The 15,822-nt window shown below is 32.1% G+C and overlaps 5 protein-coding genes across 6 annotated transcripts; 3 read left to right on the forward strand and 2 right to left on the reverse strand.

Moving 5' to 3' along the window:
* The first annotated feature begins 1,078 nt into the window (after nucleotides 1-1,078).
* LOC17881868 (classical arabinogalactan protein 10) lies at nucleotides 1,079-1,790 on the forward strand. Its single transcript, XM_006288811.2, has one exon. It carries the CDS (start codon nucleotides 1,126-1,128, stop codon nucleotides 1,537-1,539), a length of 414 nt encoding a protein of 137 aa, XP_006288873.1. The 5' UTR covers nucleotides 1,079-1,125; the 3' UTR covers nucleotides 1,540-1,790.
* Nucleotides 1,791-3,038: 1,248 nt separating this feature from the next.
* LOC17881052 (RNA-binding protein CP33, chloroplastic) lies at nucleotides 3,039-5,749 on the reverse strand. Of its 2 annotated transcripts, none has more exons than XM_006288283.2 (5): nucleotides 5,383-5,749; nucleotides 5,185-5,283; nucleotides 4,020-4,310; nucleotides 3,467-3,628; nucleotides 3,039-3,380 (listed from the first exon to the last, which is right to left on the reverse strand). In XM_006288283.2, the coding sequence occupies exons 1-4, from the start codon at nucleotides 5,722-5,724 to the stop codon at nucleotides 3,467-3,469; spliced, it is 894 nt and encodes a 297-aa protein (XP_006288345.1). In that variant the 5' UTR covers nucleotides 5,725-5,749; the 3' UTR covers nucleotides 3,039-3,380. The 2 variants fall into 2 exon arrangements, with proteins under 2 accessions (XP_006288345.1, XP_006288346.1); XM_006288284.2 differs by having other exon boundaries at nucleotides 3,463-3,628.
* A 664-nt stretch (nucleotides 5,750-6,413) lies between these two features.
* Nucleotides 6,414-8,584, reverse strand: LOC17881453. Its single transcript, XM_006288028.2, has 5 exons — nucleotides 8,232-8,584; nucleotides 7,871-8,143; nucleotides 6,985-7,242; nucleotides 6,797-6,910; nucleotides 6,414-6,687 (listed from the first exon to the last, which is right to left on the reverse strand). Exons 1-5 carry the CDS (start codon nucleotides 8,481-8,483, stop codon nucleotides 6,544-6,546), a joined length of 1,041 nt encoding a protein of 346 aa, XP_006288090.1. The 5' UTR covers nucleotides 8,484-8,584; the 3' UTR covers nucleotides 6,414-6,543.
* A 2,905-nt stretch (nucleotides 8,585-11,489) lies between these two features.
* LOC17881787 (mediator of RNA polymerase II transcription subunit 20b) lies at nucleotides 11,490-13,815 on the forward strand. Its single transcript, XM_006286668.2, has 4 exons — nucleotides 11,490-11,586; nucleotides 12,537-12,583; nucleotides 12,835-13,246; nucleotides 13,356-13,815. The coding sequence occupies exons 2-4, from the start codon at nucleotides 12,570-12,572 to the stop codon at nucleotides 13,587-13,589; spliced, it is 660 nt and encodes a 219-aa protein (XP_006286730.1). The 5' UTR covers nucleotides 11,490-11,586; nucleotides 12,537-12,569; the 3' UTR covers nucleotides 13,590-13,815.
* An 887-nt stretch (nucleotides 13,816-14,702) lies between these two features.
* LOC17883348 (RING-H2 finger protein ATL39) lies at nucleotides 14,703-15,237 on the forward strand. Its single transcript, XM_006290128.2, has one exon. The coding sequence runs from the start codon at nucleotides 14,703-14,705 to the stop codon at nucleotides 15,108-15,110; it is 408 nt and encodes a 135-aa protein (XP_006290190.1). The 3' UTR covers nucleotides 15,111-15,237.
* Nucleotides 15,238-15,822: the final 585 nt, after the last annotated feature.

The following is a 15,822-nucleotide window of genomic DNA, read 5'->3' on the forward strand; positions in this document are numbered from 1 at the left end:
TAAGAGTGATTATATTATTTAATCACATTTTAAATTTTTCATTTTTAATCTACTAATTAAATTTTATGAGTTTAATTTATTTATATAATTGTTTCTATAATTAAGGGATTTGAAGTAATGAACAAATTGTTTGCTATATTTTAGCATAACACTAAAATTTCCATCGATGATGGTTCATTTAATTCTATGAGTTTATTTATTTTATATAATTGTTTCTATAATTTAGGGATTCGAAGTAATGAATAAATTGTTTAAATTTAGTTATTAATGTTTATTATAGTTTTGAATTTCGAAATTGTTAGGTATGATTTTTTGGTTTAGGAAACAAAATTAATCGTGATTTGATGAATATAAACTAATGAATAAATTGTTTGCTATATATTAGGAATGTATTTTTAAGAGTGATTATATTATTTACTAAACCCAAAATTTCGTGGATGAGGGTTCATTTAATTTTATGAGTTTTCTAAAATTGTTTCTATCTAAAATTGTTTGATATAATTTAGCTAAATTTGTTTCTATTATTTTGGTTATGTAGTTTTCTTAAAAATAGATTGGTTTTGTTTTATTTTTTTTATTGTATAAACTATGATTGACTTATACAAAATGCTTCCCTTTTAATAGTATAGATAGTGTTTTTTTTTTACAACAACAACACATATAAATTCAACTCCATACAAAGTACATGAGAAACAAAAAAACAAATATTGTTTCTTCAATTATTCCTTCAATTATATCATCAAATATGCAAAGAAAAATCATAAACACTCATCAATCATTTAATTATAGTTGTATATATAGATCTTTTCTCCTTTTCACTAACTACATTTTATTAATCTCATTACCCCAAAAAAAAATTCCAAACACATGTTTTTGAATATGAAACTAAACTTGACTTTGTCTTCTTCATATAGAAAACTCCAAAAACTTTGTTTATATCTCATGTAAACAAGAACAAAACAAATGCTACCAAATTATAATAACAACAAACCCTAAGGACTTATTTTACAAATTAACAATAAACATTTACACGACACTTCTCTTTATATAATAAACTCTCTTCGTCTCTTCTCCTCTGCTCTTAAACTCTCAAACTTGTCTTTTGTTTCAAAACTTACCAAAACCATGGCATCATCATCATCACACGTCGTCGTTTTGGTCATCCTAGCTCTCATAGCTTCTTCAGCTATAGCTCAAGCTCCAGTACCAGCTCCATCAAGATCACCTCTTCCATCAACTTCACCACTTGCTCAACCACCAAGAACCTCCGCAGCACCAACTCCAACTCCTTCAACCACCGTCACATCTCCTCCACCTACCGCTACTCCCACGGCGGCTCCTACTACTCCTCCGGCTGGTTCACCACTCCCTTCCTCAGCTTCACCACCAGCTCCTCCTACTTCTTTTACTCCTGATGGTTCTCCTGTCGGTGGTCCAAGTGGATCCACTCCCGTCGATAATAAAAACGCCGCCGCCGTTGCTTCTATCTCCGCCGGTTCTTTAGCCGGATTCGTATTCGTCGCTTCTTTGTTGGTGTAATTTGGTTATATATTTTAGAATCTTTATTGAGATAGTTTTTTTCTTATATTAATGATTTATTTGTTCGTGTTTAGTTTTTGGTTTATGTATTAAGAATTTGAGTTTACCTTTAGATACTCGATTTGTGTTTTTTTCATTAGTCGCTTTTAGTAATTATTATCATCATTTGTGTTTTATTATAGTATCTTCTCTTAGAAAACACTTCGTGTTATATCGTTTGTTATAATTAATCACTATTCGCTTATGTTTTATTACGTTGTATTAAGTCTTAAACCAGTTTTGATTATTGCGTCTTGATGATGTCTTTTACGAATTCGAAATTGGTGGGGTTAATGAGTTATGACTTAAAAGGTGATTAGTGATTAGTGATTAGTGATTAGTGATTAGTGTGATGAACACTTTATAAAGATAAAAGAAGGTGATTAATGATGAGTGATGAGGTCAGCAGCGTGTGCGTGTGTAAAGGACACGTGTCGAGGTATTAAAGAACGGTGAATTTGTCGTTTTATTGGTAGTGGCGAAAAAAAAAGAACAGCTGTTTGGTCTCTGTCTGATTCTTCTTTTATTTAACACTTTTGTTGCGTTAAGATAAAATAAGATTTGGATAACTTTAAATTGAAAAAGTCTGTAATTTTGGATTAACGAGACTAATTGCGTTTACAATTTGGATTTAAAAAAATTAAAGTCATTGGGTTTGGTAAGAAAGGTAAAAGAGTAGGTGTCACGTGGGAACAGCTGTAAGAAGAATACATTATAATAATAAAGCTTTTTTTTTATTTTCTTAATTGGCTCAGCCATGTGAGAGCTTTCTTCTACGTATTTTTTATATCATCATTTTAGGTTTTTTTTTTTTTTTTACAGGTATTGTATTTGCCACTCATATTATAAGTTTTACTAAAAAAAAATATGTTAAAAAGTGTTTGAGTTTAATGCGTTTTGCTATGAAAGGTATACGATGATTCCATCGAAAAAGAGAAAAAATAAAATAAAATAAAAAGTTTGATGAAATTGTTGCTTTTAAAAAGCTGGAGAGCATTTTGTTGTATTCAATAGCTGTGAAAATTCGATTCGCATTTTGATGTTTCATTCCCTCAAAAAAATATTCCAAACTAAAACTGAATTAATAAGTTTTTTCACAAAAAAAGGAAAATCAAAATAAAAAAAATTAACAACTATTTTTCCTTCTCTCATAGACTAATTTCTTTTTCTAGACTCATGTAATTTATTTTACTTTTTATGAACTTTAGGCTTTCTTTTTTGTTTTTTTTTTTCAAAATTAGATGATTTTCTCACAAACCAATATAAATTAATTAATTTTTTATTGGTTTCAACAATTTATATTCTACTTTGTTTTTCATTAGTTAAATTGTATTTATTTAGATATTAAATAATGTTTTTTATATAAATAAATAAAAATTAAATGATTTCTTAATCTATGTGCATTTGTTCGAAGGCAGTATTGTTTTTAGCATTTGCAATTTCCAAAAATAATATTACAATACTTTAAAATTTAAGGTTTCATATATAAAAAGAATACACATTACACACACTAAAACGTTATAGGCTTATAGCAAAGAAGCAATCGAAACAAAGCAATGTTTCTCAAAGCCACATGAGGGGTTTGGTTTGTTTCTTGAGAATTGATCTCATCTCATCTACTTAAGTTTTCACTTCTAACAAAATTTAGTCTTGTAACTTCTTACTTCACCAGTTTACTAAAGGTTTGGTACTTTGTGTGTGTCCCAACCACTCTTGTTGGTCCAAAACTAAGAAGAATACAGACCTTATAAACCTCGAAAAGCTTCCTTCTTCTTTAATTCCAATACCTTCCAGAAGTAATCCTGACCGATCAATTCACAGCTTAGAGTTGATGATGATAGATACAACAGAGCCAAGAAATGATAACGATGAAGCTTTTACTACCTACTTAGTTTTCTGCAGCTGGAGTTTCTTCCTCTGCGGTTACTGTCTCGGTCTGAGATGATGGTTCCTCCTCCACTTCCTCCTCTGGTGGCTGTAACCCTTCTTTTGCTTGCAATTTGACAAACTGTTTGCTACGAGCTAATCGGATTGGTCTTCCCATGAAATCCTGTGTATGTCAATATCACAAACATTCAATTTTACCAACTAAATCAGCCCATGTGCCAAATCAACTTATTTGTAAAGCTGTTACGAAGAAAGATGCCATAGTGCTATCAGCTCTTCTGTTCTACAATTTTGGGAATAAGGTCCATATTCTCTTAAAAGTGTCTGCCTACAATAACGGCTCAGAGAAACCCATTTCTATAATTGTCTCATGGATGCGTAAAGGGTCTCAAACTAGAAATTTCGGTTTAGGGTCCTTTGGTGTCTACCCAGAAGCTCAAACCCATTAATATTGAGCTTCAACTTTGCTTTAGAACTGACGTCACTCATAAGTCTAGAATGCTATTAACTATGATTAGATTATTGTTATTATTATGTAGAATAGCTTGGATTACCTTTCCTTGGAACTCAATAATCGCTGCCTCGGCCTGTTTCTTGGTTTTGAAAGAGACAAACCCGTAACCACTCGACCTCCTCGGATTTTCATGGAATATAACTTCAGTGGACACAACGTTACCAGTGTCTGCATCAAAGAACTCCTTAAGATGCTTAGCCCTTGCTTCAAATGCTAAGTTTGCAACAAACAAATTGAATGTAGGCACTGGCGAAGGCTTCTCACGCGGCGCATATGTCTTCTTCTTTTTGGCCTTCGCATAGTCTACCTTTAACCGACGACCCTCATATTCCTAAACAACACACATTTCAATGAAAAAAACGAAGGTCAAAAGAGCAAGAACCAAAATAACAACACAGAAAATCAGATGGAGTATGTAATAATTGTGGACAACAAATGTATCTTGGGACACTGCAAGATGAAAGAGTCTAATAGCAAAACAACTTCTTCTAATGTAAAGTCAACTAAATGAGAGCACGGAGTAAGAAACAACAGAAAATCAATCAGATGAAGTACGTGTAAATTTAGCTCCATCAAAATCTATCAATTTCATGGGATGCTGCAAATTAGAAGAGTCAATTAACACAAGTCACCATGTACAGCTTCTGTTTATGTAAAGTCAGATAAATGAGACAGAACACAACACAATGAGAGAAATATCTTAATGATTCTGCACCAATTTAGAGATGGAGGAAGCAACATGAAAGAGCCTAATAAGCACATTGTACAACTTCTACTAATAATAAAGATAAATGAGACAAACACAACACTATGAGAAAAATATCTCAATGATTCTTTGCCAATTATAGAGATTGAGGAAGCAACTGTGATGTTCTTAGGCATAAATTTCAAGGATAACTGCAACATCACATAGCCTAGTAACCACAATGAACAACTTCTACTAATCACAAAGTCATATAAAATGAGACAAACACAACAAAATGAGAGAAACATCTCAACTCTAAGCCAATTTAGAGATGGAGCAAGGTTCTTACATATAAAAATCAACCAAATTAAAATACTGCAACACGAAAGAGCCTAAAAAGCACAATGTACAACTTCTACTAATCAAAAACTCAGATAAACCGAGACAAAACACAACCAAACATCTCAATGATTCTCTACCAATTCAACGATAAAGTAAGCAAGGATTACTAAGTTCTTACATATGATTCGAGAGCCTTGAGAGCTTCTGCAGCTTCTTCAGGAGAACCCATTTCAATGAAAACCAAACCTCTATTCCTTTCCTTCTTATGCATAGACATCTAAAAATCCCAAAATCAAACACGATTCCTTAACTAAAACATAAGATTCAATTCAAGCTTTCGAAAACAAGAAAACGAGAAAAATCAAAAAATCAAAACCTCAATGTCGACGACATTGCCGTACTTCTCGAACAACGATCTTATATCTTCAGGTGTAGCTGCCCATGGAACGTTCTGAGCAATCAATCTAGTTTTAGAAATCTCGTCTTCGACTTCCGGAGAAGAAGATGGAGATGATGATTCGAGGATTGGCTCTTGAGTAGTAGTAACGGAGCAGTACGAAGTAAAATTTCTCGATTTTGTTTGAACGGAGGAGCATAGCGAAGAAGTGGACCAAGAGAGAGAGTAATTGCTGAGAGAGACCTTGGAATTAGGGTTCTTCTGGTTTGATTTGTGACCTAGAATTTGGAGGGAAATGCAAGGAAGACGAAGAAGAGCCATGACTGAGAGAGAGGTTTTGTGGATAAGGAAATCGAGAAAAGCTTTACTCAGTTTTACATTTTATTTTGTGTTGAAATCAAGTACACGACGTCGTTTCGGAAAAGGGAGTTTAAACGACGTCGTTTCGGAAAAGGGAGTTTAAACGACGTCGTTTAGTTTAATCTTTATGACAATTTCATACTGTTTCTGTAGAAGCTTGTACAGTTGTACCTACTTCGGGTCCTCTGGTGTAATTCGGGTCGGGTAGAATAATTCAGGTCAGGTAACTTAGATACTCGAGTATTTCGGAATTTGATACATGTTACCAAAAATAAGTTAATTACATAACGGTTCATTCGGGTATCGTGTTTTTCGGTTGTATTTTTCTTACCGAAATGAACCAAATATTTTGGAATTTTGGTTATTTTTGTTAAATCGGATTTAATTGGGAGATTCAGTTTAATTTCAGTTAATTTTGGGTATTATATGTATTCGGTTATGTTAGATCAGTTAATTTGGTTAATTTTGGGTAATGCAGATAATTATTGGTTAGGGTGAACAGAATCGACCCAAACCAGTAACCGACTACATATAATAAATCCATCCGATTGGTTTTCTTCTCTTAATCGAAACCGAACCAAAAACCAAAAGTCTTGATTCAGTTCGGTTCAATATTTGGTTCGGGTACTATTCCAAGGACTACTTGTACCAGTTAGAAACATGATTTTCTGGTCAAATTTTGATAGCAGCCATACATGTTTTGTTAGTAGCTTTTAGAGAAGCTGACAATGTAAATCCGAATCACACATGAATAATACAGAGAATGTTTTAGTTCATGTATCAGTTGTTGTTCATCCTTGAATCTGGTGAGTTATTATGCCACACAGGGGAGAGAGGCTTCCTGCTTAGTTCTGGACTGCTGCTAAACTCAAGCTTCTTCTCGACCGGGCTGGTCATCATCTTCGGACTCTTTCTCTTGTTTGACTGTAAACATAAGAAACTCGTAAGTTATAGAATCAAAGAGAGTCCATATATAGTTGTTTTTTCTTTTTCTTTCACAGTGTTTACTTCTTTCTTTTTGTGTTAACCTTACCTTTGCAGATGCGCTGTTTCGGTTCCTGTCTGCGGAACAAAGAGGGCTGTGTTGCCTTAACAACTTACGGTTTTCTTTATCCAGCTTTCGGTTTAGTGTGCTCACAAGTTCCACCTATTTGAAAGTTTGTGGGTTAAGTGGATTGATTTGAGAACAAGAACAAGAGTGTTATCGTTTGTTAGAGTTACCTCTTGCTCGGCTTTAGCGAGATTCAGGATGATGCATTCTTTTTCCGTTTCAAATTTCTTTGCCCTTGAAATTAAAGCAAGAACCTTTTGCGTTGAAGGCTTTAAGTGATCCCACTTGCTCAACAAATTTTGGCACGATTGGTCGTGGACATTTGCCTCCAAGAAGAGACGCCCCATTAAAGTTTCATCTTTGCTTATCAGTGATCCCAAAACTGAATCAAGCAAATCTTCTTCTAACGGTGTAGTGCAGTTGTCAACCTTTTGAGAGAAATGAATATATAGACTTCTGTCAGAACACAAAGAAACTATAATATCAAGCTGAAATGATAATAGTTAAGTAACTAAAAACAATTTAAATCAGTAATAAGCCAGAAACTTGACATGGACTAGCATAGTGTCTCTTTCAAGTGTATCACTCAGATCATATCTACAATTTGAAAACTTTCTGCAAAGCAACACAACTTGGACGGACTTATAAAATCAATGAGAAGACAAGCTTCATGGACCACTTCGAGAAATTGCATTGTCAACTTAACATAGAAACCAAATGATGGATCCACCACAAGTGACAACAATAGCTACAATTTAGAAGACTTTCTGCAAAGCAACATTATATGGATGAACTAATAAGTCAATGAGACACCAAACTTCATGTACACTTATAGAAACTCCATTGTCAACTTAACACAGAACAACCAAAACGATGGATCCCCAAATGCCAAAGTCAAGAGTATTTACTTCCTAAAATTCAAACTAACACCAATGGCCAATTAAAGAGTATAGAGCATTTGAGTCAACCATTCATCAAGACCAGTCTAACCAAATGCAAAAAGCCAACTAATTTACTTAACCCTAATGGTGAATGAAAGAGAATGAAGAGTCTTACTTCACCATCTCCGATTTGACGCTTACAAATCTTAATTTCCTCAGATATTCTTCCAATTTCCTCCTCCAATTGACGAACCCTAGCTTCAGCTTCTCTAGCTCTCTCATCAGACTCATTCCCAAACTCCATCAACGCATCACGATCTTGATGATAAAGCAAACACTCCTTCTCCAATTTCTTACACTGACTCAACAAATTCCCACACTCACTAGCCAATTTCTGATTCTCATCAACAAACTTCTTCAACGCCTGAGCATTCATACTCGATTCAGACTGAGGAAAAAAAAAAATCAACACAAGTTTCAGATTCAATTAATCAAATCCACAACCAAATCTCACAAACCCAAAACGAAATACTAACCTTAACACGATCGATAACATGATCTTTCTCCTTTAATCTTGAAACGAGAGTCAGATACTGTTCGCGAAGACGACGATAGGTTTCTTCAGTTGTGTAAAGCTTCTTCTGAAGAGATTCCATGGAGATCGGAAGACCTAAGGAGTAATCAATCGTGTCTTTGATATACTCATCAACTTCTTGCGAGAGATGATGATTCATCGTTCTCGATCTCGTTTCTGCTTCATCTGATTCAATCCCCTCGCTCCTCCGCATGGTTAATTTCGAAACAAGAATTGAAAATGGAGGAAGAGAGAGAGAGAGATTTTTGCAGAAGGTTTCTAGGGTTTTGAGGATTTGAATCAGAGGAAGAAGAAGAAAGAGGAATTTGTAAAGGAGAGACAGAAGGAAGAGAATTCAAAAAAATGAGAATTAGAGAAGTTTTGTAGCCGTTACCAAAAGTTATATTGCATTGATTGATTCGAGTCTACGTGGCATGTTTTTATTGGACAGTGATTTGGCTCCTATATGAGATTGGACAATCCGGTTCACGTTTTGGTTATTGGCTCCGGTTTTGTTTATTAGGTTTTCTGATTTTTCGGTTTGGCAAATGTACATGTACAAACGTTGGTCAAATTTATTGGTTTATACAAATTTCTATTGCCGTAGTATATTACTTTGAATAAAAATTCAAAATTTGACCAATGTTTATACAAATTTAAGAAATTTAAGTAATCTCTTCAACATAGTTTACAATATATCTTAAAAGATCACATCTTGTATTTGAAATATAGATTCATATGAGGATTGTTAAAAAATAGATAATTAATTTGGAACTCATAAATTTAGGTAAGAATGATGTATTATTGATCTACAACAAAATGAAATATTAAATTAAGTGACAAAATGATTTTATTTTGGAAAAACCTTGTATTTGTCACCGATTTAATTTTATTTTTATATGGCTGACTGTCTATTTGTTTTTGTTTTTGGGTTACGTAATATGTTGTACTGGTTAGAATGTCATGACTCTGATTGGTAATTCATTTAAGAATGAAAGGAACGAAAAGATTATGATAAAAATAGAAATGAACGCTGAGGAAAAATAGAACCAATGTTTTAATAAATGGTAACCAAATAATTGTACAGGTAAAATTTTGAATAATATAAATAATTTTATAGAAATTTTATTGATAAATAAAAGTTTATAATAAATTTAGTTTAGAACTTTCATTTAAAATTTGAATACTTAATATAAGTTAAGTTTAAATATTTTATTAAAATATTGATATATATTTTAGGTTAAAACAAATTTAAAACTTCTTTAAATATTTTTTAATATAATATATAAATTCATAATATTAATATAAATTGAAAAATATGATGAATTTATATTTTATTTGAAAGATATAATAAAATTATGAAAGTATTTATATATAGAAATGTCAATGTTATCATTAAAATATTTTAAAAATATTTAATTATAGAAACACAAAAGCTAATATTTGTTTCTCATTGTTCCTCTACAATTTTGAGGAGGAACATTTTTGAACGGTTGTTCATTTTTATTTGAGGAATGAATAGAAATAATGTAGGTCCAAGATATCTGAAAATTAGAAAAATATTCTTTGTAAATGGTAACAAAAATTGAGGAATAAAGAGGAACATCACATTCTTCTTCATTCCATTTCTAAAATGTGGTCACCAGTTGGATTGGAGGCATAGTTTTTAAGATTATCTCTTGCAACGAGGATGGTGTTTTGGGGCTTGCGACCCTTTGTAGTTTTTTTTTTCTCGAAAACGTCTTTGAAATGTCTTTGCATACTAGATGTAATTCTAACAATGACATCTTGGTTTTTTGGCTATAACAAATTTGTAGTGTACTCCATTACTTATTTGTTTTTTTTACTACATACCAGAACAAAATAAAACTCATAAATACTTTAATTTTTTCCTACAAAACCTACTAACTATCTTATTTTTTTGAAATGCATAGATTTAACTAAAATAATCTACTAAATTTTTTTAAAAATGTATTAAAGGTACACAAAACAATCAAAAAAATTGGTCAAACAATATAAGTTAAAAGTAATATGTTAGGACAATAAATTTCAATTCATACCGGCTTATATATAGATTCCCATTCCTTCATGTTTGCCTTGAAATGTACATCATCAGTTCGAAAAAAGTGAAACAATGCCTAAAGGAAGTATGAAAGTAAGAAAATGGGAACAATATATGTATGTATAGCAGATGATTGTGAGTGGAAGATCTACGAAACGATAAAACTAATTTTAATCAAAAGTTTTGTGGTTAGGACTTTTGAGAATAAACATGAGTCGGAAAGTGTAGTTGTATAAAGTGAAAAATTGTTGAGATTTTCATTAATGAATTTAATTTAGAATCCTTAAAATTCATGTAATCGTTAAATTAGTGAGGAAGTCATGCTAAAGACCTCCATATGCAAAATCTAGATTCCGGCAAAAAAAAAAATGGAGTTTCATGTTTATGGACTATAAAAGTGTTGCTTGTTTGAACTCGAAACAAAGCTAAAACAATTGTAACAAAGTAGAATCTTAAAATGATTTTATTGTCTCTCCAAAGAGTGAATCCAACCTTTTTAGTAATAATTGTCTTTCAGTAAATGCTTTTCATCAATTCAACCTTTTTAGTAATAATTTTCTTCAATTAATTATTTTGTATCTCATAATGATCGTTTTTATGAATACATGAAAGAAGATACAACATAAAATAACTAACTAAAACGATTTATGTAGTGCAATAAAAAAGGTAAAAGAACAAAAAAAGTTTAATTGAAAAGCATCCAAACCAATGATAGATTCCAATATCAAAAAGGTAAAAGGAGTGTTGCTTCTAGGTTATGTTCATTATTCTCATAAGAAGCATATTTATATAAAACCAGTTGCAAATAAAACCATAAACATGTGGGATTTTTTACACTTTGTTAGGGCTCACTCAATATTCCTTAGGGCTTTAGTGCAAATAAAATTTTGGAGAATTTAGTAAAACAGTTGTAAATTGTGCTCAAAAAATATATTTTGGTATTTTTTAACTATGGATGCTTCGCGGCACTCATACTTACGGCCCAATGCCCTCAACAAGCCCTGCTTCTTGGAAGTGTATTGGGCTTGTTGTGGAGATATTATGGTACCTTCTATATTCATTTTAATTTAATTTAAACGAAGTCGTTTTATCTTAGTAAAAAAACCCTACCTTTTTTGGCTATAAATTTCATTGTCATAGCTTCCGCCTCCTCTTTGATCTGATATGATTCATGTTCTCATAAAAATCGTCATCACAATCTCCGTCATCACAATCTCTGTCATCACAGTTTCCGTCATCACAATCTCTTTTACTGGTAAGTACTTTTGGTTATTCAATCATATATTTGTTTTATTTGTTAGATGATTTAGACACTAATTTTTTCCTTTGCTTCAACTTGTTTTATTCGGATAAAAAATCTAGATCGGATAACATAAATGCGCATTGATTTTAGGTAAATTTAGGGGTGAAAACGAGTTGTGTATCACATATATGAATTCTCTATCTAAATTTTAGTCAAAAAGATTGATATATCTGAAATTTTTTTCTTGAACTAAAGATTTTTGATATGTACAAGGCTGAATTAAAAAAAAAAAAAAACCATAAACAATATTTTTAGCATTTCAAGGATAGTACGTATACTTTCAGCATGGTTTCATGAATATATATTGTTTTGATGAAAATATGTTTGGTTTTCTTGTATTATTAGTTTCTTTTTATTATTTTAGTAAAACAATTAATTTCAGCATTACCTTATTAGATATGCTACATTTTGTTTTTTGGTCAAACATTACCTTAATTTATTTTCCAAATAGAGTACTATTTCTTTAAAATTGTAGATGGTACAGTCTTGAATAGTTATCTTCTCACTGACTTCAAAGTTGATATATAACTACGTATTGGATTTTGTGTTTATTGTACATAACAACTACATATATACATTCTTGATTAATTATCTTATTTTTAGTGTATAAATTCTTTTGAAAATACTATTTTCTCCCATTTTCATATGAACCATAAGTTCTCTCCAAAAAGAAAAAAAGTCCATGCTAGCATTTAATATATATTTTCTTCTGCACACTTTAGTGAAGTTATTTCAAGATACAATTTTGATTAAATAAAATGATCTTTTGTTTCAAAAGTTTATCAAAAAAAATTTAACTGGTATTTTTATATATCCAAATACAAAATGGATAAGATCTTGCTTGTGTCACATTTTATTCTCGTAAATTAATAAATTAATACAGTTTTTGTTCAATTTTGTAGTGAGTGTGATTTGTTGTAGCTACCTCAAGAACAATGCCCGTCAAATGGTACGTTCGATATTTAAACAAGCTGAAGTATTATTCTTGATTTGTATTTTTTTTTGTATATATAGAAACTGTAACGTTAACTTCTCTTTCTTTTTTGAATCTAATGTTAAATTATATTCAAAATAAAAATAGTTCGGTGTTACAACAAGTGCTACGGTTGGTCGATAAAATCTTAGAGATCTAGAAAAGAGTTGAAAGCCTTAGTTTAGAGTTAACTTCTCTTTCAATCTTTGATATATTTTTTCCCCTAGGCTTTTGTATTGGCAACCAAGTCAAGGGTCAACACTAGGCAGCTCAATCCTAAATGAAGCTACTGAATGCATAGAGAGCCTCAATGGCGTCAAAGAAGGAGAATGGAAAGCAACTCTCAACTACTACAAACCCATCTTGAAAGATGAGTCGATTCAAACTGAGATCCCTCGCGAAATTGTAGGTATTTCGCTTGCCGAGGAGCCAAGTAAGTGCTATTTCGTCATCAGGACGAAGAGGATCATCATGGAGGCAGCTACGTCGTTTCGACAGATTCTTGAGAGGCTCGGGTCTTACCAATGCAAGCTCTCGTTTAACTTTGAAGGGTTTGAGTATAAACTTGGTGATTTTAGAATGAGACTTGCTAAAGTTGTTCCTACTCATGCCACTACCATTAGAGGCATAGTCTTGGAGGTACCAAATGTTTATAGCTTTTGAGTAATTCATTATTTTTTGGATTCTGTAAGGATTGTAACTTAATTAAGGTTATGTGTGTGTGTGTGTGTGTGTTTTAATTATTAAGGTTGAGTATCTTCCAATTTCATCAATGGAAGTGGCAAAACAAGTGAAGGAGGAGTTCTTGGAGATATGGAAAGAAGCTATGTCGAAAAAGTCGTCGAGTGGTAAGTTTGTGAACGTAGACATCAACTTTGAGATGTTTGATCTTGGAGACATTTACACTCCACAGCACACCGCTGTTCGGTATGCTTTCTTCATGGCTCGTTTGCTTTCAGCGATCTCAGCTGGGAGGTCCTAAACCAAAAAAAAGAAATCAAGATTTGTCTGAGTTTTGTTGTATTGGTGATTTTGGAGGTCAAAAACTCGTGAGATTGGAGCAGATTTTGAATTTAGTTTTTGTTTTTTGTTTTTTTAGTTTGATTTGAATTGGGATTATGAATTCTGTGTTTTTCAGTTTGACTTGAATTGCGTTTATGTTATTTTAGCACATTTTGGTTTTATGATTATAATTCTTGTTTTGTTGAGTCTTTCGGGTCGGTTTTTTCGGGTCGGTTTTTTCGGTTTTTCAAATTTTTGGTTATCTTAAAATCTTACCAAATTAACCCGAATAAAAATTCGGTTGAGGTTATTTGGTAGTCGGTTTATTTGAGTAGGTTATCTGCTCTATTTTCTATTCCGAATTAAACCAATTTTATTTCTATTTTGGTTTAAATAAACCGAATTAATACAATATACATGGAGAGAGAGGTTGTGACGGATTAGATCATTTTCAACTTTGTCCAAAAATGATGTAATTAACCCTTTTCAATTTAGAAAAGTATTTTCCTTTAAACGTAATTAATTAAGAGTAACTTTTGGAATTGAACCCAAATTTAAGCAATGCTTCTCTTTTAATATATTAGAGGATTTTAACATACTAACTTGAGATATAAAACTACAAATCAAACTATATAATTTGTAACATTCATTGATTATAATTTCAAACTTCAATGCTAAAATAAAAACAAATACTATGCAACATACAACTTATTAAAAAAATATTTATATATACATAAAATAATAAAATTGATCTCGCGGTGTACCGCGGGTTTAAACCTAGTTATGTCATAGACGGTAATGTGAATTATAAATATCATGTTTCTGTTGACATTTTCGAGTGTATTGGTTCATTTTGATCTGTTCTAGTAAACTATATATATACCTCAAACTTCATTTAGATTCTAAAATATTAATTAGCAACTAGGAAAGGTGCAAGAGTCGTTGCACTTGTTTATTACAAAACACGAAGAAGCATTACGGCGCTTAGAAATTTCCTAGAACATACGAAAGAAGACGTGAACGCCACTTCTTTCTCTCTTCTATCGCTTCCTCAGATCATTACAAATCTCAAGAAGATGTTAAAGTCCCAAACATGTCATACTTCAAAAGAAACGAAGGAACTATATTTTTCGCGTTCGCGAGCATAGGGTTCATAGTGTTTTATTGCATCAACTACTACTTCCGAAGATGTAGAGACAGGTCTTCTTCATCCGGGCACACCTCGGAAGCTGAGATGAGTCCAAGGAGGCCAGCGCGACCAGGGCTTGATGCCGAGGCCATCGAGTCGTGTCCTTCGTTTGTTTATAAGCAAGCAAGAGGGATTGAGCCAGGTATAGGTGAGTTAGAATGTGTTGTGTGTTTGAATGACTTCAAAGATGATGAGACTTTGCGTTTGGTACCACCTTGTGTACATGTCTTTCATGCTGACTGTGTAGACATTTGGCTTTCTCATAGCTCCACTTGTCCTATCTGTCGTGCTGATGTAGTTCCCTATAGCTAACATCGTCAGCTCATCTTTTGAGTCTTGTCTTTGTGTAATAATATTGGCAACGTATTATGTAAAAATTATTGGAAACGTATGTTAAATATAAAAATTAGATTACTGATGACTGATGAGAATTTTATAATTGGATCTAGCTATAACAGTTTCGCATGGATTCAATTGTTATGTTTTTCATATATCTTTAACTTTCTACCTTAGAGCATGTGCATCGGCGTATATATGCATCGTCTCACACATTACAAGATTAAAATTTAAATCATTTTGTGTTAATAAAAGAAGGAACAATGGGGACGTTTCTTAATTTGCGACGTTCTTTGCTTTGTTTCTTCACTCTTTGCGGGCTCCACTGACACGTGCCGACCCGCGATTGGTTGTCTTTTTAAAAAAAAATTAAATTATTTTTTTTCTAAAGACAATTTTTGTCCCACACCAATTCATATGGTCTTATACTTTTAGATATGAACATCTTTTTATTCATTTTCTATATATATCTGATAAATAAAAATTCTATCTACATCATCTCAATGAAATTTTAAAAAGGAGTTTTCTCAATTGGGAAAATTAATTACACATATGATTTTATATATTTAAGGAAAAGAAAGCTATCTTGGTATGTCAAAGTAAACATTCGATGACAAAAATGAACCATACTTTTTCTTAATCGCTTACTCAAATGGTAAGAACAGCTCTTGTCACCTGAAATACAAGT

Source organism: Capsella rubella, unplaced genomic scaffold (assembly GCF_000375325.1).
Source record: "Capsella rubella cultivar Monte Gargano unplaced genomic scaffold, Caprub1_0 scaffold_6, whole genome shotgun sequence".
Lineage (NCBI taxonomy): Eukaryota > Viridiplantae > Streptophyta > Magnoliopsida > Brassicales > Brassicaceae > Capsella > Capsella rubella.

Bases quoted from the DNA above. Each gene is read 5' to 3' on its own strand.
- LOC17881052 (XM_006288283.2), bottom strand. From the start codon at position 5,724: ATGGCTCTTCTTCGTCTTCCTTGCATTTCCCTCCAAATTCTAGGTCAC. The intron at 5,284-5,382 runs GTTTTGATTTTT...TGGGATTTTTAG, and splicing joins GCAATGTCGTCGACATTGAG to ATGTCTATGCATAAGAAGGA. The intron at 3,629-4,019 runs GTAATCCAAGCT...TGACATACACAG, and splicing joins TTATTGAGTTCCAAGGAAAG to GATTTCATGGGAAGACCAAT.
- LOC17881453 (XM_006288028.2), bottom strand. From the start codon at position 8,483: ATGCGGAGGAGCGAGGGGATTGAATCAGATGAAGCAGAAACGAGATCG. The intron at 8,144-8,231 runs GTTAGTATTTCG...TTTTTTCCTCAG, and splicing joins ATGTTATCGATCGTGTTAAG to TCTGAATCGAGTATGAATGC. The intron at 6,688-6,796 runs GTAAGGTTAACA...TTATGTTTACAG, and splicing joins GAAACAGCGCATCTGCAAAG to TCAAACAAGAGAAAGAGTCC.
- LOC17881868 (XM_006288811.2), top strand. From the start codon at position 1,126: ATGGCATCATCATCATCACACGTCGTCGTTTTGGTCATCCTAGCTCTC.
- LOC17883348 (XM_006290128.2), top strand. From the start codon at position 14,703: ATGTCATACTTCAAAAGAAACGAAGGAACTATATTTTTCGCGTTCGCG.
- LOC17881787 (XM_006286668.2), top strand. The intron at 13,247-13,355 runs GTACCAAATGTT...TTAATTATTAAG, and splicing joins TTAGAGGCATAGTCTTGGAG to GTTGAGTATCTTCCAATTTC.